The sequence below is a fragment of the Pyrus communis genome, chromosome 13, assembly GCF_041283825.1.
Source record: "Pyrus communis isolate YQ-2024b chromosome 13, ASM4128382v1, whole genome shotgun sequence".
NCBI classification, from domain to species: domain Eukaryota; kingdom Viridiplantae; phylum Streptophyta; class Magnoliopsida; order Rosales; family Rosaceae; genus Pyrus; species Pyrus communis.
Genome location: NC_142577.1, coordinates 15,102,060 through 15,125,405, shown reverse-complemented (window position 1 = coordinate 15,125,405; position 23,346 = coordinate 15,102,060). Strand labels below are relative to the sequence as shown.

Sequence of the window (23,346 nt, the reverse complement as noted above, 5' to 3'; positions counted from 1 at the left end):
ACTTGAGCTAGCCCCGGCCTCCTGGGTTGTTGGTGTAGCTACGATAAGGGAGGCACGGCCTCCACTAGACCCGGCTGCTCCATGTTCCTTGGCACGCAATTTTTCCTTAAATTTTGGAAACCAATCAGGTACCCCGTACTTGGTAAAACATGTATCTTCAGTATGGCAAGTTTGACCGCAGAAAGTACACTTCAAATCATCTTTGTTTTCTCGAGTAAAGGGACAAGAATTGAAAGATTAACTAGAAGAATTGTTGAGACGTGAAGTTGCTGGTGGCCGAGAGACCATGACCATGGACTGCAGCCCCCCTTGGTTGTTACTCTCACTCATCATAGTGGCATGTTGTTGTGCTTCACGCCTAACAACAAAAAACACTTCCTCGACATATGGTAATGGTTGAGTACGGAGAATATCACTACGTACTTTATTAAAAATGTCATCCAAACTCGCCAAAAAGGCATACACATGATCAATTTGAATTTCTTCTCGAAGTGTCTTGAGATCGGCAGCACATTCCATCTTAATTGGTCTCCATTGATCTAGCTTTTGCCAAACGGACTTGAGGTTAGCGTAATACACACCAACAAGTCGGCCCTCTTGACGAAGCCTGAACGACTTAGCCTTCAATTCATAAATTTAAGAGATATCTGAACCATCATAATAGGTCCGAGCCACCTCCTCCTAAACTTCTTTAGCAGTACACATGTGAATAAAAAATACCATGATAGCAGGTTCCATGGAATTGATCAACCACGCTTTTACTATTGCATTCCCTGTCTCCCACGGCTCATACTCAGCACTATCCTCAGCAGGTTCTTTGGTACTCCCTATCACGAAGCCCTTTCTACCACATCCAGCAATATGCATCTCCAATACCTTGGACCAAAGAGGGTAATTTGATCCATTCAACTGCACAGTGTTCGGTACAACAGATGCATCATTCTGAATGATTACGGGACTCAATACCGTATTGTTGGTTAGTTTGCGGGAACCACCTTCCAACTTTAAAGTAGAGTCGTCTCCTTGATTCGCCATCTCAACTTACAAACAGGAAAGAAACTTACTACTCCCATGATGTTGATGAGCACAACTTACGGCAGCAGTAACAAGACAAAAACTGCTGCAATTTCAATAGGCACAGCAACAAAAAAAAAAAAAAGGTGCTGCAATACTTCCAACAGTCACAGTCCAACTAGTTTTTGCCCAAGGTAGCGCAGGACCACGTCAGACAAGCACAGCAGCGGAAGAACAAATAGGGTTTATAGTTTCTAGGGTTACAGCAACAAGGCTCTGGTGCCAAATAGAATTTTACGGGGTTAACTTTCTTGTACTACTTCTTTGAAATATATACATATACAATCCTTAAAGGGTATAGACAATATCCTACCTAATAAAGGATTCCTAGTATTTACCCTATTTACATTCCTTTTTCTCCCTAAACATTGACTCACGTTTTACAATCAACTCATTCGGATTTAGTCGAAAATTAGAGAAAAATTTCTCAAAAGAAATAAAAAGTTTGAAAATTACAATGAGTTGTGGCAAAACTTCTGTAGTTAATCGGTAAATATCGTCGATATATATTAGTTTTTCGATATCTCGTCGATATAGGGTGAAGTTTGCATTTCACCTCTGCTTTCCATATCGATCCTTGATTTTTTGAATATTTCGATGGAAATATCGAATTTCATGGATATTTTAAACACTGTTTGCTCGCAATTTTAATTTTGGGCTAACTAAATTTAACACTTTTAAAGTTTAAAGTGATTTTTATATTGGTTAAGAGGTTTTAGTTTTCTAACCTACCTCCCTAAGATTTTCAAATTGTTTGAAGCCAAATGGTAAATTCAATATAAATCTAATTTTGTGAGCTATTACTAGGAATTAGTCTTCCTACATGCGTTTCTGCACATGCGAAACACCTTTTCTTAATCACGGCGCGCTACACACGACTTACTCATTTTAATATATTTATTCATGAAGATTGCTTCACTTTTTTGTTATTTTGTTATGTTTGCTGTTTTTGTTATATTTACTCAATTTAATGACTACAAAATAAAGAGTTGTGCGTGAGAAGCTGAAAAGAGTGCAAATCCCTTTTTTTTCACCAAAAGGGTCTCCTCATATTTTTGTCTTGGAGAAAGACTTGCATGGCAAGAGTATATATAAGGATATGTGTTAGTTGTTTTTTACATATTCTTGTGTTATTGGCACGAAACATCACCATGACGATAAGCCCATATTATTACAAATTGTTCTCCTTCAATCGATCATCTAATACTTATTGCCCCTTACACCTTCCCGTCTAGTTACCCTAATGCCCACACACATCCCCCTGTCCAGTCCGCTCTTTATCGAATTGCCTTCGCCTAGCTCCCTCTCCTAATAAACCTCATTTTTATTAAGGATGATGCTAGAGAGACTAAATGTTTTAAACCAAATGATGTGGTTGCTGATGATTGGATTATTACTTTAGCATTAATTAACGTGCTTAGTTCCTATTGATAACACATCATTTGATTTACAAATTGGGTTTAAGATTCTAGTCTCTCTATTGTTACCTTTTTATTAATATATTTTAAGTAGGATAGTATTGACTAAATTAGTTGGGCGTTTGGTGTTGTGTTAGATTAATTTGTCCATCAAATAATATGTCGGACTATAATAATTTTTTTTTTTAAATCACTGTTGTGGGCATAATTTACTGAACAATTATTAAGGCTAGAAAGAGAGAGTGGGTGCGGCATAATAGAGAGAGATGTGCAATTGTGAGGTGTATGTTATCTCACCCCATTGTGCCTTTATTTATAGTAGTAGGATAGGTTAAATCCTTACCCTAATAAGATTACAACTCTAATAGGATAATATCTAGTCTAAGAGATATGGTAGAATCCCACATGGATATCCCAGCTATAATAGGATTTACACAATCACATTCCTAATCTAATAGGACTGCAACATTCCCTCTTGAGTGTGCAAATACTTAAACAAATGGTGCATCATGTCTTCAGCGATGAAGTAAGTACAGTTGATGAAGTCGTCGGCACAATGAACGAATGTGAGTCTCAAACCAATGGAAGAATGCAAAAAATGTAAAACTCACAAAACCTTGTTATGGTAAAACCCAAGGTGCAATAAAAACCCATAAACTAAGGAGAAAAGTGAGAAGTTGCTTTAAGTCAAAATTATGCGTCTTCTGGACGTAAGTAAAAAAGCTCACAAGGGTATGACCAACTCAGGATGGGTGCCTCGTCAAAACCTAGTCAGGTAGCAAAAACCCAATGGGGAAAATGCTCCTAAGTGTAGGGAAAAAGAGTACTTTAAGGTCAAGTAAGTATACTTCTAGATACTCCCCTTGAGTTTGACAAAACTTCTAAATGAGAACTACAAGCATTGCATATGAATAGTTAAGCATACCAATTCCTTGGACAAGCTTCTAGAAGGTTGACTTCAACAGTGACATCGTGTAGAGGTCAGCAAGGTTGTCTAGGATCGGCTTGCATGACTTCGATCTCCTGATGCTTTGTTGATGTGATGTAGACACAATATTTCTTGGTGTTGACTTCGTTGATGTATCATGTCTTGATCAGGTTGATACATGTGCCTTATGTGGGTTTGATAAGTAACCAGTGTCAGCCTAACAAACAAGGCAAACATCATTCAGAGGATCAAGAGGGATCATATCTGTTCAGGATGCGTTGGGATTAGCCCAAATTCGTAGTACTTTTTCAGGGTAGCAGAAAAACATCTTTAATACTAATTCAGTGGATGTGTGTAGGCGCGATATTGCATCTTTACCAATAGATCAACAATGAATGAGATGTCCTATCTAATGCAATGAGCTAAATACAACAAAATGCAAAGTTGAACTTACATATGGAACTTCAGATTCCATAACCTCTTTAAGGGTCTCATTTGCATATAGCGTTAGAAAATCATAGGTATACTCAAAGGTAACACCTTTGGGGTGTAGTTTGACTGGTAGACCAAAGTACTATCAGAACAATGCTTCAACTTTAGGTCAAGGCATAAACAAGTTTTCCTAAGATCCTACATCTCAAATTCTGTTGTTAGGTGTGAGCCAGTTTTCTTAAGCACTTTTAGAGTCTTAGTGTTCATGTCATGAACATAAACTATAACTCTAGCAATTTAGAATAAGACTTCATAATTTAACATGCAAGGGCATTCATTCATATCCCTGACTGACTATACCACATTCGCTGGATTGCTTCAATCTATAAGTGAACGCCTCAAAACGAGTTGGGAGGATGTTTCATGATTTTGGAACTATTTGAACCAGTCCATGTAATTCTTCGGGAAGTTACATGTAAATCTCCGTATCAATATCCCCATGGAGAAACACTAACCATATTTCATATCGTTGCAATCAATCACAGGGTGTTTGAGAGAAACCTTGAGCCGTAAGACGTGCATCATGTCGTACTATTTCATTAATCTCATTACGTTTCCTTTCCCACTTGTAACACAACAGGGTTACCTTGGACAGTGTAGGAATGATAGGTCCAAACACACTTTGGTAAGGAATTAAAACCTGGATTGTAATTTTGGTTGTCTAATCAGTTCTACGTTGTCACTAATCAACGAAACACGGTTCGATATTGTCACTTTTCATTTATGTCAGTAGCTACCATATAAGTGAAAACATCATCAATGATAATCTCATTCCAATTCCATTATCTCATCCAAACTAGTATATTGGACTAAGAACTTTAAGTCTTGGGAGTAATCGGATTAATCTCATGAGATGAAAATGATTTGAGACAGCGATCGAGTATGGATTCATTGTGTGCCGTAACCTTTCTCTTTTAGGGAAGTGAATTCTATAAACCGAGTGATTTGTCATGCTTCAGACCGAGATAGATTGATTAGTTATCTGTCGGTGTACCAGATCGTCTAACAAGGGCAGCCAAACCATCCACTATGGGCGGCACATCCTTTAGGGATGTTGACTCGACGTTCGTTAAGTACCTCTATCCTTGCAGGCATGTTTACAGCTGGTATATGATCTTGTCGCTTTAGCTAAATCAGAGAAATGCATCTAGAGCAACATTTTGAAAGCTAGAATTCATCGTACTTGCTTATCACACTTGTGCAGTACGGGGATTGAGATGAGACATGGTGGGTAACGTTCACGCAAATTTGCTGTGTTCTACAGGAACGTTGATATTCTTATCTCCCCCTAACGGCGAGAAGATTGTCTCATTGAAGTGATAATCCACAAATGCAAGGGCTTTAAGAGAACTAGTACGAAGAAAAATCATAATCGACAAAGATTCACATCCTTTTTTGATGACCCATATTGGTACGTTATGGCGACGCAACTTGGCACATGGAATGCACACCCAAATGCGTAAGTACGTAACATCAAGTTCGTACCCAAGAACCAATTGTAACGTCGAATAAGTTGGGTGGCAATAGGTCTCAAGGTGAACCAACATAGCTGCATACAAGATTGCATAGGCCTAGGTAGAAACTGAAAGCTTGGTGCGTTCATCAAGGTCTGGCCGATCATTTAAATTGCGCCTTATGATCACTTTGCAAGATTGTTTTGGAGTGAACATGGGAATTCGATGTTCAATTATAAACCCAAAAGACGTGCAATACTTATTGAAAACCTTCAATATAAACTCTCCGGCATTATCCAGTCTTCCAGACTTTATGGGATAAGTAGAGTGGTGAACCCTTAAAATCGGCCAGGAGGTTTAGCAGCAATGTGTGCGGACAAACATATGACCAGTTTGTCGATTCATTAACCAAAACCATAGGTATTTATATGGTCCACATTTTGGTAGGATTAGTCCATATAGATTCCCCTGGATCCACTGTGAAAAAAGGGTCGTTTCATATCTTTACTAGGGATGATTTAAAAAATAAATTTCCCTAACAAGCAGGCTTGGCAAAGTGTGCTTATAAGCACATGATCCTTAATTCGAGTAAGGAGATGCGGCATCGCATCATTGTTCGACCTAAGTGTCCCAAAAGGTCGTGCCAAGGCAAGTAAACTGCTCAATCACCAGGCTCCAGACCGGCCACATGTGGCGTGTTCCCAGTTGGGAAATAGCTTATTGGCCCTAAAATAAAGCTTCAGGCTCATATTTGGAGGTGGTGCAATGATATTTAACTTTGTTTTCTTTAGTTGTTTCATTCATGATTATTGTCATCTCGAATATCCTTAAGACTCAACGATGTTCTTCTGGAACAGGGAGAATATAAGGTCTTTTAAAGGGTAATTTAGTACCATTCATACAACGAGGAGTGTGCTAATGCTCTTAATCAGGTTGGATAGACCTGAAGTCGTTGCTAGAGAGGTGATTTAGGTATAAAGTTAGTGTGCATAGTATCGCATTCATCCAAACAACTAACTTTCCCACATTTGTACCTAATCACGTGTTTAATTGAATTCGGTCACATGTATACAAGAAACATGATTCAATTAACTTATATTTGAGGACATTATTGATAAGATTATCCATAACTAAAACAAACACCAAACTTGAGCCCAAGAACACACAAAAAATGTTCACAAAGCAAACCAAAGTTACTAAGGGGATTTGGCCAACATGGCCATCCATGTCAAAATTCTGCTCTTCCAACAATGTTCGATGGAGCAAAATTAGTTTCACATACCAATTACGAGAATGGTACTCCTCAACAACATTGGTAGGGGCACGAATAGGTGCATAACCAACGATCTATTCCATAGAGACGGGAAGTAGATTCTACAGGGTTGAGGTTCGGGAATATTATCCCTTATTCTTGAAGTTTTAGGTCTTAGGTGCCAAGGATCAAGCTTCGTACGTGATGCCACACCTTGCCAGGCCCTGATTCTACCATATGTTGTACAAAGAACCTCAAAATTGGATTGTGAGAAAGATAGACCCAAACTTGGGTTCGATAAGCTCCTGCCAAAGCTGAAGGGGTTTGTTTGGTAGGCCTCTGCTAAAGCAGAGCAATACCGTTTGGTGCACCTCTACCGAATCAGAGCATGACCTTCGGTGCATCCCTGCTGAAGCAGGGCACAACCATTCAGTAGACTCCAGTCGAAGTTGAGTCTATACCGTTTTCTCACATTTATGATAGTAATCAAATATGAGAATTTTGGTAAACGTCCGTTCTTTACACTACTACTTCAGGAGCAAGTTAGAAACATGGAAGGACTAGAAAAATATTCTCTAGTCAAAATTCAATCGGATTTATAAACTTCAGAATTATACTCATTCATGGATGTAATTATGGTGTGCTTCAGGCAATGTCTTTCATGATTAAACGGTTCGTAGAGTAAGCCAAAGAGCCATAGAATCCTTGTTCGGGAGTTATTTCCGTTTGTAATGCTTCAGGCACAAGTCTTCGAGTGAAGATCATGGCAGATGCTTATTTAGCTCTTCCATGCCATTGTTGGCTTCAATGCTTACTTAGCTTCTTTATAGTCAAGTTGACATTCACGTCTTATACACACATAAAGTGGTTTCGGTCAAGAAACATCCAAATCAATGAAATCGAACTTGTTACGGTTCGATAATCCACTAAATGGAGGGAACAAGATTGTGATTGGTGCTATGGAAATAAGATATCCATAAGCATCAAAGTGAGAACATTCTAGTTCTAAGACATGGTTTACATGAAAAATGTCGGATTTTCATGGGTGTATTGTTTTATGAAAACTTCGGGTTTCAAAGGCACTAAATTTGAAACTACAGGTTCGAGTTTAGTTATGAACTTATGGTTCATAAAAAGGAGGTACCTGTAAGAACACAAAATAAAATATACAACTAAGTGTAGTAGATTTAGGTAGCTTCAGGAACTCAAGTGTGAGTGCTTCGGGACTACGAAAGGGAGTCAGCGATTCAAAGAAAAGAAGAATCGTTAATGTCCAAAAAAGGGCTTCAGGCTAATAATTTTGGATGTCTTGTCAGATTAATGCACTACTGGTCACTTTAATTAATTCAATACAACATAACCATCCAGGTTTGATCGTAGGAGCAAAAGAATGACATTCAGGTCGTATTACCTTGAATTTAGCTTTGGGCTAAGCGACAATAAAATTATAGCTTGATTAGTGTTAACCAAATATCCCAAAAATTAAATAGGTATGATTAAGAAGCGGGGGATGTCAAAATATGGCATCAGATCGAAAAAAAGATGCTGCCTAGCACATGTAGGCTGGTTGCATTACACGGACCTGCAAAAAATAAAAGTTGCAGGCCTTTGGGCTTAAAGACATGTGACACACCCTGACCCAGAATGTCCACTAGGACTCTGAATCGAGCTGTGCTGACTGACACATGGAAGGTGATGAAGCCATAAGGTGTAGTGATGTGGAAAATGTGAATAAATTTAAACCTAAAAGTGCCTAAGTATAAGAATGCGCTGGTGAGCAAGAATGAACCCATATCACTCGTGATGTCAGAGTATAAGTAAAGTAAGTAAGATAGGATAAGGATTATACCCTCAAAGGTAGCTACCTATACCGAGATTTGCCAAGAATCCTCATCGTTACGAAAGCTCAACTACTAAACCTGGAGGGGCGAAAAACAAAGGTGATGGGCCTAAAATAAAGTTATATAAAAACCTTTCTGAAAACATTGTAATCCCTTGCCTATTGCAACCTGTACAATAGGACTGACACCTACAATGGATCCAAGGTGAGCGTGCGATACGATGTGAACATACAAGTGAAGCTTGGCCCTGGCCCGGGCGAGTACTAACATCGGTGCAGTAATGATGAGCAATAACTTAAATATAATCATCCCACCACAATTCCACAATTCAAATCAATAACATACTATTCATGACCATAATTATGATTAAGGCATCCCCTTATAGTAAGCTTACATGTGCATCTCGTAGGATTATTTCATCATTTCCCAACAATAAAGCATTCCTTATAAACATTAATTTAATCATGGCAATCACGTAGAGAACTTCTTAATAAATGTATATATGGAACTAACCAATATATATATATATATATAAAGACGTGGTCCAAACAATAAGTCCCAGGAGAGGCATGAGCGGAGCGCATGAGCGGGGGAAGAGTCTAGACATACGAGGAAGGTGAATCTTTTAAGTCTTGCATATAGCATATTTGTTTTTGTGTGCATCATGAGTAGATTATTTAGATCTAATTCAATAGCCAGCACTAGCTCTAGATCCAACTTAGGAACTATACCTGACATTGTCAATGAAGAACAAAAATTGGATTTTCAAACAGACGAAAGTATTGATTTTTCTGAGTGGAACATTCCAAAGATTTCAACCCAAAATATTTACAAGAAAAAATGGTCTTTGACCTCTTTTAAATCAGAACATCACGTCAAAACAGTTGAGAAGGCTTATGCTCTTAGCAAAGAACATGAGACTTGTCAATTATTTTCTCCGGAACAAATCAAAGCGCATCGCAAAAATGGTCATAATTATCTTCATATTGGTTTAGTTCAAATCGCAGTTAAACCATTAACTCGAAAAGGTCTTAACACTTCTATCCTTTTATGTTTACGCGACGCTAGATTTACTAATTTCAACGATAGTATACTCGGAATGATCGAATCTAGTCTTTACAACGGACCTATCCATTTTGATTGTTTTCCCGATCTCACAATAAGTCTTTCAGATCCACATGTTTTAAAAGCTCTTACTCTTAATATCAAAACCTCCGGGTACCAAGTCCTGGAAGGAACACAACCTTTGGCACTTATTTTTAGAATTTATTACAAAGTCACTGGCACAAACAAGAATTTTCAAGCTTTGAACAAAAGTCCTCGCGACCACACTCTTTTGATCCAAACAACCCAAGAAGGCGCAAACATAAGAGTACCAAGAACCATTAGGTGGTCAGACATCAGTCTCCCTTCAGATTGGTGTTTAATTAATGAAAGTAAGCCGGTTTCCGTCCAAAACAGTCTTGTTAATCTTGACAACATTGAACAATATTTTGACGGCACTGTAAAATCAATTTTGATAGACCAGCAAGAAAATCTTGTGAATCAGTACATTCACATAAATCTTTTACTCAAAGCAGACAGTCTTTTTCTGGATCCACGTCAACCGATAGACTGGGTCGAGATCAAGATTTAATCAAATCTTTAGTGAACAAAAAGTTAAAAGAGCAGGAAACTGCACAACAAGATTTAATCAATGATTTGCTCAAATTAAAGTCTGTCGACACTTCTTCACAAGTTGCACATCCTGTTTATCATCCTCCAAACCAAGAAGAACCCACTTCTCCAACTGCTTCTGATTTTGAAACAACATCGGTGAATCACCAATTACTTGTTTTAAATAAACCACATAAAATCCGATGGAGGAAGCTTAAAGCTGACATCGCTTCTGAGGAAAATATTCCCAGAAGAAATATTTTTAGAAAAAAGTATTGTGATGAAGAAAAGCTAGCCATATATGCCGAATGGAAAGCTTTTGTGGAACAATACCAATTTGAAATATCTTTCTTTGATTTTATTGAAAAACATTATGAAACCAAAAATAAAGTTACGGTTGTTACCAAAGAAAATTGGGTTAAGGAAGACAAAACTTTGGTTTCCTCTAGTCATCCTCCCAAAGAAACTATTTTAATTTCTACTGGTAATACCAACATTCCCGCAACCCCTTTCAAAATTCCAAAAGAGGATTCTGGTTTTAAACCTGTCATCGAGCAGAATAATTTTACAAACCAAAGTCTTCACACTATTGAAAAACAGTTAGATAAAATTGAAACAAAAATTGACAAATTGTCTCAACCAAAATCTTCTCAAAAAGAAAAACCTTTAGTAAATTTTACTGATACTGCTTCACGTTCCACTGCTTTAAAATCTATGACTACTTTACAAAAAATTGATCATATGCTCACTGAGCTCAAAAAAGAGAAAGTTGTTAATGTTTTGCAAAACAATGATGTTTCCATTGAAGAAGACAACACATCTGATCCAGATTCTTCTCAGGACACGGAAACTAGTTTTGCTATTCAAAATATTGAAAATGTTTTTCAAAACATTGATCTTCAGCCAACTTTTGATTTAAAACGCATTCATACTCATCCTGTCAACCCTACTTCTCTTACAAAAAACTGGTATCCCAGGCCAACTTCCCCTGATCTTCAGTTTGAAGAAAGAAATATCCAAAATCAATTTTCAGTCTCTGCTGACAAACTCTATGAATGGAATATAGATGGATTGTCAGAACAAGAACTTTTGAACAAACTTCAACATATGTCCATGGTTGCTAATAGCTACATTTCAAATCACAATTTTACACAAACACAAATCGTTGATCTTCTCGTCACTGGTTTCACTAAAATGCTTCATTCTTGGTGGGAGAAGCACTTAACTTCTCAGTCCAGAGATGAAATACGTTTTGCGGTCAAAAAAGATGAGGAAGGACTTCCCATCTTTGATGAAACGATAGGACAAGGAATACCCGACGGAGTAAATACTTTACTTTATACGATTATAGAACACTTTATAGGAACACCCAGCAACGTCACTACTCGTATTCACGACCAACTGAGTAATTTAAGGTGTCCAACCTTAAGTGATTTCAGATGGTATAAAGATGTTTTCATATCCAGAGTTATGCTTAGAGAAGATAGTAATCAACCCTTTTGGAAAGAAAAATGTATCAATGGTTTACCAAATCTTTTTGCTCACAAAATCCGAAATGTTTTAGTAAACGAAGAAGGTGTCATACCTTATCATACCCTTACTTATGGTAACATAGTTAATGTTATACAAAAGGAAGGATTGAAAATGTGTATTGACATGAAGATTTCAAAACAAGTTAATAAGGATAAATCTATTGCTAAATACGAACTTGGAACATTTTGTGAACAATATGGTTTACCTCCGATTGCTCCTTCGAATAAAAAGAAAAGAGCCCAACAAACCAGCAGATTTTCTAAATATCAATCCAGATTTTATAAAAACAAAAAATCTTCCAACAAACCTTTTCAAACAAATAAATTTTATGAAAAACCATCTCCAAACAAAAAACCTTTTCGAAAGCCTAAAAAGGATTTTCAAAATAAAAAGGGAAAATGCTACAAATGTGGCAAATTTGGTCATTATGCAAATGAATGTAGAGCTAAAAAGGTTATTAACCAACTAAAAATCTCTGAAGAGGAGAAGGTTCAACTTATTCAGGCTTTAGAAATTAGAAATACCGACTCTAGTCAATCTGATAAAAATCCCGATTTTTCCGTCTCTGACTCTAGCAGTTCTAGCGACGTCTCCTCGCCAAACATTAAGTTTAGGTGCACGGATACTTGTTGTAATAAAATTTCAGTGCTTAATAAGCAAGAAGAACAAGAAGAGTTTTTAATGGAATTAATTTGTAAAGTCGCTGACCCTGATTTAAAATCTTTTTATTTGAAAAAACTCAAAAATTTGATTTCTTCTCATGAATCTGGCACTAGTCAAACTTCTTCTCAAAAAATTTCTCTCAGCACCACTTTGGAACGGTTTAATAAACCAAAAAAGGATTTAACCATCAAGGATTTACAAAAAGAAATTAATCAAATTAAATCAGAAATTAAGTTTTTAAAATCAGAAAATACCGAATTTCGTTCACAACTCAGTAGAACACGTACACAAGCGCTTGTAGAAGAACAAGGTAATTCTTCCTCAAACTCCGATTCCGACGCTCACTCAAAAAATCTTCTTCTTCAAAGGACCTTGTTTTAAGTCTCTTAGACAAAATTAGAATTAGAAAATGGTATTCTAAAATCAAAATAATGATTGACGATTTTTCCTTAGAAACCATCGCTTTAATCGATTCAGGCGCAGATTTAAATTGCATTCAAGAAGGGTTAATACCTACAAAGTATTATCACAAATCAACTGAGGTACTTAGCGCTGCTAATCAATCCCCAATGAATTTAAAATATGAGATCCCCAAAGCCCATGTTTGTCAACAAAATGTTTGTTTTAAAACTCCATTCGTTTTAATTAAAAATATTTCTGATCCAGTTATTTTGGGACTCCCTTTCATTGCATTAATTTATCCTTTTAAAGTTCATCACAACTGTATTTCAACAAAGGTTTTTGGCCAAAAAATTACTTTTGAATTTTGCATAGAAACAGATCTTAAAAAGTTAAAACAACTACAAAAAGATAGTGTTTCAAAAACTCTCAACCAGATTACTGCAAAATCCCAACAAATTGCTTTTTTACAGGAAGAAATTCTTCACAAAAGAATTGAAGAACAGTTAACAAACAAATCTTTATTAGATTCTATTCGCCACTTTTCTGATAAACTTACCAAAGAAATTTGTTCAGATCTTCCAAATGCTTTTTGGCATAGAAAACAGCATATTGTCAAACTCCCTTATATTAAAGATTTTGTTGAATCAAAAATCCCCACCAAGGCACGACCGATTCAAATGAACCAAGAAGTTTTAGAGTTTTGTAAAACCAAAATTAATCAACTTTTAGAAAAAGGAATTATCCGTAAAAGCAAATCTCCATGGTCTTGCCCTACTTTTTATGTCCAGAAAAATGCAGAATTAGAACGCGGCGTTCCACGATTAGTTATTAACTACAAACCTTTGAATGATGTTTTAGAATGGATCCGATATCCAATCCCCAACAAAAGAGATTCGATAAAAAGACTTTCTCAAGCAACTGTTTTTTCCAAATTTGACATGAAATCAAGCTTTTGGCAAATTCAAATTCATGAATCTGATAAGTACAAAACTGCTTTTGTGACTCCTTTCGGACACTATGAATGGAATGTAATGCCTTTCGGCTTGAAAAACGCACCAAGTGAATTTCAAAATATCATGAATGAGATTTTTAATCAATACAGCCATTTTTCGATTGTTTATATTGATGATGTATTAATTTTCTCAAAATCAATAGATGAGCATTGGAAGCATTTGCATGCATTTGCTAGGATCATTAAGTCTAATGGGTTAGTAGTCTCGGCATCTAAGATTAAGTTATTTCAAACCAAAGTTAGATTTTTAGGATACCATATTTACAGGTCTACCATTCAGCCAATTGATCGAGTCATCCAGTTTGCTGATAAATTTCCAGATCAAATTATTGATAAAACCCAGCTTCAGAGATTCCTTGGTTCTCTAAATTATGTTTCAGAATTTTATCCTCATCTTCGTCAACAATGTAAACCTTTGTTTGATCGTCTCAAGGAGAATCCTCCATCATGGACTCAAAATCATACTTCCATTGTCAAACAGATAAAGAATCATGTCAAGACTTTACCTTGCATTGGCATTCCAACTCCCGGCTCTCTCAAAATAGTCGAGACCGATGCTTCTGATATCGGTTATGGAGGTATCCTCAAACAAAAAACTTCTTCCGAATCTCCTGAACAAATTGTTCGTTTCCATTCAGGAATTTGGAATCCGGCTCAAAGTAACTATAGTACTATTAAAAAAGAGATTTTATCAATTGTATTATACATTAGCAAATTCCAAGATGATTTATTAAATCAAAAATTTTTAGTTCGTGTTGATTGCAAATCTGCAAAACATGTTTTACAAAAGGATGTTCAAAATATTGCATCAAAACAAATTTTTGCACGCTGGCAAGCCATATTAAGTATTTTTGATTTTGAAATTGAATACATTAAAGGCAGCCAGAATTGCATACCAGATTTTCTGACCAGAGAATTTTTGCAGGGGAAGAATGGGTTCCAATCCTAATCAAAAAAGGCTTCCAGCCACTCTCACCCAAACCCCAGCACCAGTAAAACAAGAGTCTATTCCCGACTCTTCATCGGCCCTCGCCATTACAAACAGATTCACTCCATTAGGATCCACACTAGGAAATATCCGACCAAATTACCAAACAGCTTTAGCTACTCCTTTTGATCCTTACTCTTCAGTACGCTCTCCAACACCTTCACAACCCAAAACACCTAGCTATGCTAAAACCTCGCCATATATCCAAAACTCCACTACTGAAAAACTTTTTTGCATACCTCTTGACATTGATAAAAATCAACCTCCAGAACGCATTGCTAAACTGCTTTTGCCCCCAAATTCTCACTATCTCCCAGCAGCACCATACAAAAGCCTCAAATACTACCAGGCCATTCTCTCTGAGACCAAAAGCATCGCTATTAAGCCAATCTACAGCACCACTAACCAAAATAAAATTTTATACCATTCACTTCATATTGGAAAATTTCTCATTGAACAAGATTGGGGTCTCCCCTTTTATCATACCAAACCCCTTCACACCCAGCATGTTCTCATACCGAACAACAATTATAATTATTATGATTACATTCAAGCGTGGACTAATATTTTTCTTCATCAGACGGAATATTTTAGTCATTCATGGTTCGTGACCTTTGATAAAAGTTTCAGATTAAGATTCCCAGCATGGTTTCCAGACTGGTGGGCTACCCATGGCCCAAATATTTCTCTTGTCCCTGATGATCTTCGTCAAGCACTAAACAATAGTTTCAAGACTGGTTTTGACCGCAGCCGTTTTGACAGCAGGGTTTCCTTATTCTCTTTATTCATGGCCAAGTACAAAGTTCCATGGATCTTAAAATGGAATTTCCAGTTAGACAACGGAGGAATTTTCAGGACCCGGTGGGTAAAATGGTGGGACAAATTCAACTACCAAAAGATTATTGATCTAGTTCATGCAGAATTTCCCCAGAATTCGTCCCCAGCAATTGCTGCATCTTCTTCACAGGCCTTGCCAGACACTCAGCAATTCCCTGAACTCCCGAAAGCTCAAGAACCAGTTCAATCTCTATCAGACATTAGTCCATCCTCCTCCCTCAAAGGAAAGTCCAAGTCAGCCAAATCCTCGAGCTCGAAGAAAGAAAAATCTGCAAAGACTACCCAGCTTCTGGATATGGCCCAACTGCTGATGGCCGAAGCAGCAATGCTCCAGAAAAAGAAAGGTTCCGATTCGGACTCTGACGCTTCTGATGCAGGATCTCAACCTCCCGCCAATTGGGCTGATCAAGTAGACCTTCAAGACGCACAAGATCCGTTTGATTTTTGAAACTGCTTTTTTGCCCATATGATTGTGTTAGCCCAACAACATCATCAGCAGTAGCTGCTTTCATCTCTTCCGTAAAAGACAAGGCATTATTCTCCAATAGTGAAAAACAAAAAGGTCACTGTTCATCCAGCTTTTGTAAAAGAATCAAAGCATCTTCACTATTCATTTAACTTTTGTAAAAGAATCAAAGCATCTTTACTATTCACTCAACTTTTGGAAGAAAACAACGTGACTCCACAGTAAGGATTCTTCAATCAGCCAGCTTTGCCAGCTTTCTCCTCATGCCAGCGGGATTCCCAGATCAAGACTGCATTCCTCATTCGTTCTCCTCCCTCTATAAAAGAGGAATTCATCTTCAGAAGAGAAAAAAAACGAGTTTTTTAACTCAACAGCTCAGTATCATCTCTCTGCTTATCCACAAATGACAGAGAATATTTTCCAAACACTTGTAATACATATATTATTTAGTATGCCTGCGAGCTCCACCTTGTTTACTTGTTTCATCTGCCATTAGGCAATACCTGTATGTAATCTGCATTGCAGTAAGTTTTCAATAAAACTTATTTTCAAAAATATATTTGCATCATTACATTTAATTCATTATTTTCTTTATATGCTTTACTTCCGCACTCTGAATTATATGGAAGGCTATGCCTCCTGCTGTTCTTTTTAATTCAATATATTGATATGTTTCTTTGTTTTTATATGCTTTACTTCCGCACTCTGAATTATATGGAAGGCTATGCCTCCTACCATTAGTTCCGCCCCATTTGGTATATATATAAAGAAAATACCCACTCACATTACTTGCGAAGTCGTAGCCGTTCGAACTAGGATAGCCGGAGTCTCCGATAGTAATCACCTCGGTGGTCAACTACATTAAAAATTTAGAATTCCACTAAATGGATATCAAAAACGGGCTCGAGGCGTCAAAATTAGCCTAGGAAGGTTCCTAAAAAAATTTCAGAAAAGTCAACCTAAAGAATATTCCAAGAATATTCTCAGAATATTCTAAGCCCATTCAGAAGTGGGTTGCCCTGGGACAAAGGCCCAAAGGGTTGGGTTTATGGTTTGGACCGAGTTTGGGCTGAAGCCCCATTCTTTCTTTCTTTCTTTCTTTTTTTTCTTTTTTTTTAAACAGGTCAAGCCTATTGGACCCTCGGGTTGCACCTATCGGAATTGGGCTTGTTTTCCAGAGCTCCAGCCGAGCTCTATTCTCAACCAAACTTCACCATTTAAGTGCCAAAATAAAGCTAGGAGGAAGGAGATTCGATTTATACCATTTTAGCTCATAGCCGTGGTTGGAAAGTCGCTGGGAAAGCGCCTGCAAGGCTTCGGGTCACCGAAAAACTGGGGAGAGTTTCTCCCAAACTGATATGCTCCAAAACTTCGATATTTCTCTCAAATAAAACAAGGATCATGTAAAAAACAATGATCTAAGATGGTTGCCATCCATTTCAAAGCTTACTTTAGTTGGAATCGTCGAGAATCTGTTGTAGGTTCGTCAGAGGAACACAGGTTAGTAACCTCTGTCATTGTCAAGGTTCTAGGCTTTTATTTTGGGATCGAGACAAGGAAGAAAGAGGCGATGGTGGCACTGGCTCATGGGAAATGTGGGAACGAATGCTGGAGTTGGTGAGGCAAGGTGGTGCCTCGTTGTTGTTTGCAAAGGAAATGGGAAACAAGAAAGTTAACAAGGAGCGAATTGAGAGAGAGCTGAGAAAGATGAGTGCGGGAGGATTCCAGAGAGAGTAATGAGAGTGCCACGTGGAAGAGAGGGGAGATGAAACTTGGTGTGATTATGGGTCCCACGGCTAAATATAAATTAATATAATGTAATAAAAAATCCAATCCTAAAATAATAAAATAATAATTTAGAAATATAAAATAGTATAAGATAATTAAAATAGTAATTTCTTCAAAAATAACTTTCGAATTTGTAGTTCCATAAAATTTTAACCGTAACTCCGATTTCTATTCTAATTGCGCCTACCCGTTTGTACTATCGAGTATTTCGAGAATACACTAAAATAGCAGCGTGTACACATCATAAAATGACGGTCAACAAAGTTAACCATCTCACCTCTAGGGCATATTCGTCAATTCACTCTTCTAAAACTAATAAAATCGTAACATTTGGGACAGGTAGTCACAACACGATTGCAAGACAGCCCAGTCCACTGCAGGGCAAACTGCAGGCTTGATGCAGGTTTGGGCTGAAGGGAAGAGACGGGCCCAGGTGTGGAGGAAACCCAGCAGTGCTGGTTTCAAGGTTGGGCCAGGAAGCAGAAACCCAGCGTGCAAAGCAAGTTGAAGCCTTGCAGTTGGAACGTGGGCCAATTGTAGAAGGAAGCCCATTTAGTGATTGGCTGATGGGTTGGTGCGCGAGATAAACCTAGCAAGCTATGCTTGTTGGTTGGTGGGCTGAAGGCGTTGGACAAACCCATCACATGCTAGTATGTGTGTTAGAGGGCTGCGAGCCATTAAATTTCAAAACCCAAGCCGAGGGCTTTGTTTATGAACGCAGCAAAGCCTAAAGGGCTGCTACTTCACGGGGACGTCAATAAAACGTCATTCCAGCACCTAAGCCTCAAGCTGTAGGCTCGGCTTGGTGTCAGGTTGACGTGGCAGTACAGCTCCAGGTCGCGGCTCAGCCGCAAATTTCCCAAATTTAAATTTCCCTTTTTTTTTCTTTTCGAAATTCCTAAGGTTTGAAAAACCCTAATTGCTTCTAATTTCTTTCAATTATTTGACTCACAAATTCCACATAGTAAATTCATAATTACGTAATGCATGAACGTATATATATATTGACAAGTATATGAACATATAAAAAATATATATCGAAAGGAAAATATAAATATAGGGGGTTTATGCATCATGGAGAATGTTTTCTTGCTTCATGGTCGTTTCAAATATCTTAATTTATTTTAAAAGAACCTAATTGGCAGAAAACAACTGAGCCTTTGAATATATAGAAGATCCTACTCTAAAAGCCGAATTTGCATCTCCAATGTGTTGTATCACGTTCGACAAAAACAAAAAAAATTAAATTGAATCAATAGGATGTAGATCAATTCAATGAAATAATAAATTAACCATAAAAGAATTATTAAAACGTAATACTCCCTTGATTGAAGAATAAACTCTCTTTAGCGCAGCGTCAATAACATACTGATAACGTGTTGTAGGCATAATTTACTGAACAATTATGGAGGCCAGAAAGAGAGAGGGGTGTGGCATAGAGAGAGAAGAGAGATGTGTAATTGTGAGGTGTATGTTATCTCACCCTATTGTGCCTTTATTTATAGTAGGAGGATAGGTTAAATCCTTACCTTAATAGGATTACAACTCTAATAGGATAATATCTAGTCTAAGAGATATGGTAGAATCCTACAAGGATATTCCAGATATGATAGGATTTGCACAATCGCATTCCTAATCTAATAGGACTGCAACAATCACATAATAATTGTTGTTAAAATGAAAAAAAAGAGGAGAAAATCAAAAGAAAGAAAAAGAAGAAGTAACTAAACTATTGTTAAGACAAAATTAAAAAAAAAATTAAAGAAAAGGAAGGTGAAAAATCCAGGTCTCTTTCCCAACCTATCTTCCCTTCTTCTCCATCTTGCCCACGCTTCAAATTCCACCCTCCCATACGAATCCACTTCCTCATTTCTTCAATCACCCAAAATCCACATCGATTCACCAACTAAAACAACTACTAATTAAATTGAAGATCCAAATTGATGAAGAAAAGAAATCAATTTGTGGCATGGTCCAAGTTAACTAGAGTCGTTGGAGCTGGATCTTACGCCGTCAGCGGCAAAAGATGATTGAGCTGCTAAGTCTATTGATGTTGATGATCAATCGGGCTTCTTGATCTCAACTACCTCTTCATCTATGTCGTCGTGCTTCGACATCGACGATTGAAACGTGACAGAATAGGAAGCGACGGACGAAATGGGAAATTGCTCAGCGACCGATTGTAGAGGAGTGGCGGTCGAGGTGGAGAACTCGTGAAGATGGAGCAAATTCGCCAAGGAGCAGATCCGTGAAACCGAAGAAGGGAAGCGACCGTGTTTTTGGTTAGCATCCCAGACTACTAATATCAAGCTTTTGGGTTGTATTAATTGTCCGGTGTCAGCAATACTAAATTTGATAGATGGTATAATTAAGCGGGTGCTTATTTAGTACGAGAGAGCACCAAACAACTACTATCGTACTATTAATCTTATCCGGTGTTTAATACAACGTGCCAAATGAGACCTAAGTGGTTAACACTAAAAGTGTAATCTTGAACAGTTGGACTAATAAACTGAATCAAACCGTAATTAGTGTGGTTCGGTTCTATTTGACCAGAAACTCGCATAATTTTATTAGTTTTGGTACTTGGTATTTTCTTATTTGATAAGATTTAAAAAAAATAAGGTGCAATTTGAAACATTTTGAAACTATTGGCATATTTTAAAATCACACCAAACATGAGGGCCAAATATGCAATTAGAAAAATTAGAGTTCATTACTTTCTCCTGGTAAAAACCCCCCAAACATCCGGAACAGCTTGCGGCCAAGCAAAAGAGAAATCATGGAGAGCAAGTCCAACTTCAAGGGAGAAGAAGAAGAACCAGAGGCAATCGTGTGGGCCCAGAAAGCGTGGGCCCTACTATCTTCAGTTCGAGCCAAATCACCGCTCATCCAGTGCATCACCAACTTCGTGTCAATGGATCTGATGGCCAACACTCTCTTGTCCGCGGGTGCATCACCCGCCATGCTCCACTCCATAGAAGAACTCCCCGACTTCACGCCTCAGGTCCACGCGCTCTGCGTCAACGTGGGCACGCTTTCCGCCGACTGGTTACCGGCCATGAAGGTCGCCGCTGAACTGGCGCACAACTCCGGCAAGCCTTGGGTTCTCGACCCAGTTGCCGCCGGCGCCTCAGGTTTCCGGATGAAGGCTTGTTTGGAGCTTGTGGAGCTTAAGCCTACTGTTATTAGGGGAAATGCGTCCGAGATTATCGCCCTCGCCAATGCTTCTGTGGGACCTACCAAGGTAATTGTTCTCTGCTTGATCACAAAATGTTCGATTAATTTTTAATTTCAGACATTCATTTTCGGTACCAAATTTTGCTGTTTGAGAACAATGAGTTGAGCTACTTAATAGTACGCGGTTTAATAATATTCTTCTTCATTTGTAAGTGAGAGGTTTTAGCTTTGATTCTTGTAAAAAACGAATTTGAATCATATTATTGATAGCTAATTTGTTTGTTAAAAAAAAAAAGAAAAAAAAACAAGGAGTTAAAAGCTTATTTTGACTTTTGCTTGGGAATTAGGATTTTTTTTTTTGTTTAGACCAACGTTCTAATCTAATTTAAATTACGTCAAAAAATATTCGAACTTGGGTCCATAATACTGTAGTGAACTTGGCTACGCTCATGTTAGCGAAAAATTAGGTATTTAATTTGAAGTCAAGCCAAAATTTTGGCTTTTATGGGCTGCCAAGGATAAGGTTGTTGTGTTCCCTTTGCATACTAAAATAATCTTGACATTTTGTATTGCATATTAAACCTTTGTGAATACCATATTTCAAATTTGTTGTTTTTAGGGGGCGGACAGTTCCCATGAATCAACAGATGCAATCGAATCAGCAAAATCACTGGCTCAATCCAGTGGTGCCTTAGTTGCGGTTTCTGGAGCTGTCGACATTGTTACAGATGGGAAGAGAGTTGTTGGTGCTCGTAATGGGGTTGCCATGTTGACAAGGATCACGGCAACTGGATGTTCAGTCACTGCCCTGATTGCTGCCTTTGTTGCTGTTGATCAATCGCATGTTTTGGAAGCTACAGCTTGTGCATTATCGATATTTGGGATTGCGAGCGAGGTGGGAATGAAACTGGCAAATGGTCCAGCTTCGTTGCGGATGCACTTGATAGATTCACTCTACAGGCTCGATGAAGTATGCGTGCTTTCTCATGTTAAAATCGGCAGCTTGTCATGAAAGATATAGAGCTGTATGTGTGGTATGTTGATTACCATTAGACCTATTTTTGTTTAGAGTTCACACATATTAAGCAATTACATGAATGATGAATAACAAATGATACTTTGTTTTTGAAGGTAAAGTTCCTGAATCATTTACTGGAAAATACTATAATAATTGGAAGCATTTCCTTGTAAAGTATTTGAAACCGAGCTTTGTTTTGCTTTTGAACTTTTTTCGTTGTATTTTAAACCTTTCCTTGTGATATAAAGAAACAGCTTGAAATTTCAAACTTCAAAGACAGAAAAAGAAAATATTGGTGATCCATACAAGTTGTAAGCTGCTATGCCTTTCCCAACTCCCGTTATATTGGTTTCATAGAGGATTTGGTTCTACAGGGATATTCTCTTTGAGGATTAGACGACTAAGCCTGTTTGTGGTAGTGAGGCCTTCTTGAAGGGCCATAGTTTGTTTATTCACTAGTTAGTTACTGACCATCAGCACTAAAATTTCTTCACTTTTTCTGTATTCTATCTCATATGTGAGCAGAGAATTTATTCTTTTTATGTTTACTCTAGCAAACCTGGTCCAGTCCAGTCCAGTAGGATGTACAGAACCGGCTAGTAGTTTTCTTGTTTTGTAAGATCAACTGGAGAGTGTAACTTTTTTCGGATGTTTATATCATAGAGTATCTTCATGCTTGTGTCATCATCTCTCTGGATTCACCATTGAGGACAGTAACTATGTTTCCATGCCCAAATATTAGTTTAGAGTAAGTTGTGACTGCAGCTTGTCCTTTAACCTAGGAATTAATCAACTCATGCATGTGAAGACATGAACAATACCCGAATAGGAAAAGTAAATCAAGTTAATGATCAGGGAAAGAAATTACAGGTCTAAATTGATATGTTAGACTTAATATGCATTTTATTAGTGAACATGATCAATGGTAACACATCTTGCATGATATGTAAGACGAATCTGAGGATCAAGTGAATCTCCACCGTCCTTGATCCTTACATTAGTGTTGGGAGCTATTTAAGGAAATCAATGCATGCTGGGTGATTCCAAAGGGATGTTTTGAGTTGTTGAGCATTCAGCTCGAGGCTTTGGGAATGTAGTAAGAGTTGTCTGGAGTGAGCAATCTTTTTGGTAATTTGGATGGAGCATAGTAAGAGAATTTTGAGGATTACAAAGGGGTTAATGCAGAAGATCATTGGGATTTTGTTATGTTCTGGTCAGCATTTTGGGCATCTGTTTCTGTAGATTTTAGCAGGTTTCCTTATTCTTCCTTTCTGTTGGAGTTGCCGGCTATTGTGGCATCATATTTTCCCGTAGACTGCAGTTTGTTTTTTGTGCTTCAGTTTT

At 37.7% G+C, this 23,346-nt stretch overlaps 1 protein-coding gene across 2 annotated transcripts; it reads left to right on the top strand.

Moving 5' to 3' along the window:
- The first annotated feature begins 20,542 nt into the window (after positions 1 to 20,542).
- On the top strand, positions 20,543 to 22,310 carry LOC137738003 (hydroxyethylthiazole kinase family protein). Of its 2 annotated transcripts, XM_068477599.2 has the most exons (3): positions 20,543 to 21,051; positions 21,604 to 22,018; positions 22,116 to 22,310. In XM_068477599.2, exons 1-2 carry the CDS (start codon positions 20,587 to 20,589, stop codon positions 21,994 to 21,996), a joined length of 858 nt encoding a protein of 285 aa, XP_068333700.2. In that variant the 5' UTR covers positions 20,543 to 20,586; the 3' UTR covers positions 21,997 to 22,018; positions 22,116 to 22,310. The 2 variants fall into 2 exon arrangements, with proteins under 2 accessions (XP_068333700.2, XP_068333699.2); XM_068477598.2 differs by having other exon boundaries at positions 21,604 to 22,209.
- Positions 22,311 to 23,346: the final 1,036 nt, after the last annotated feature.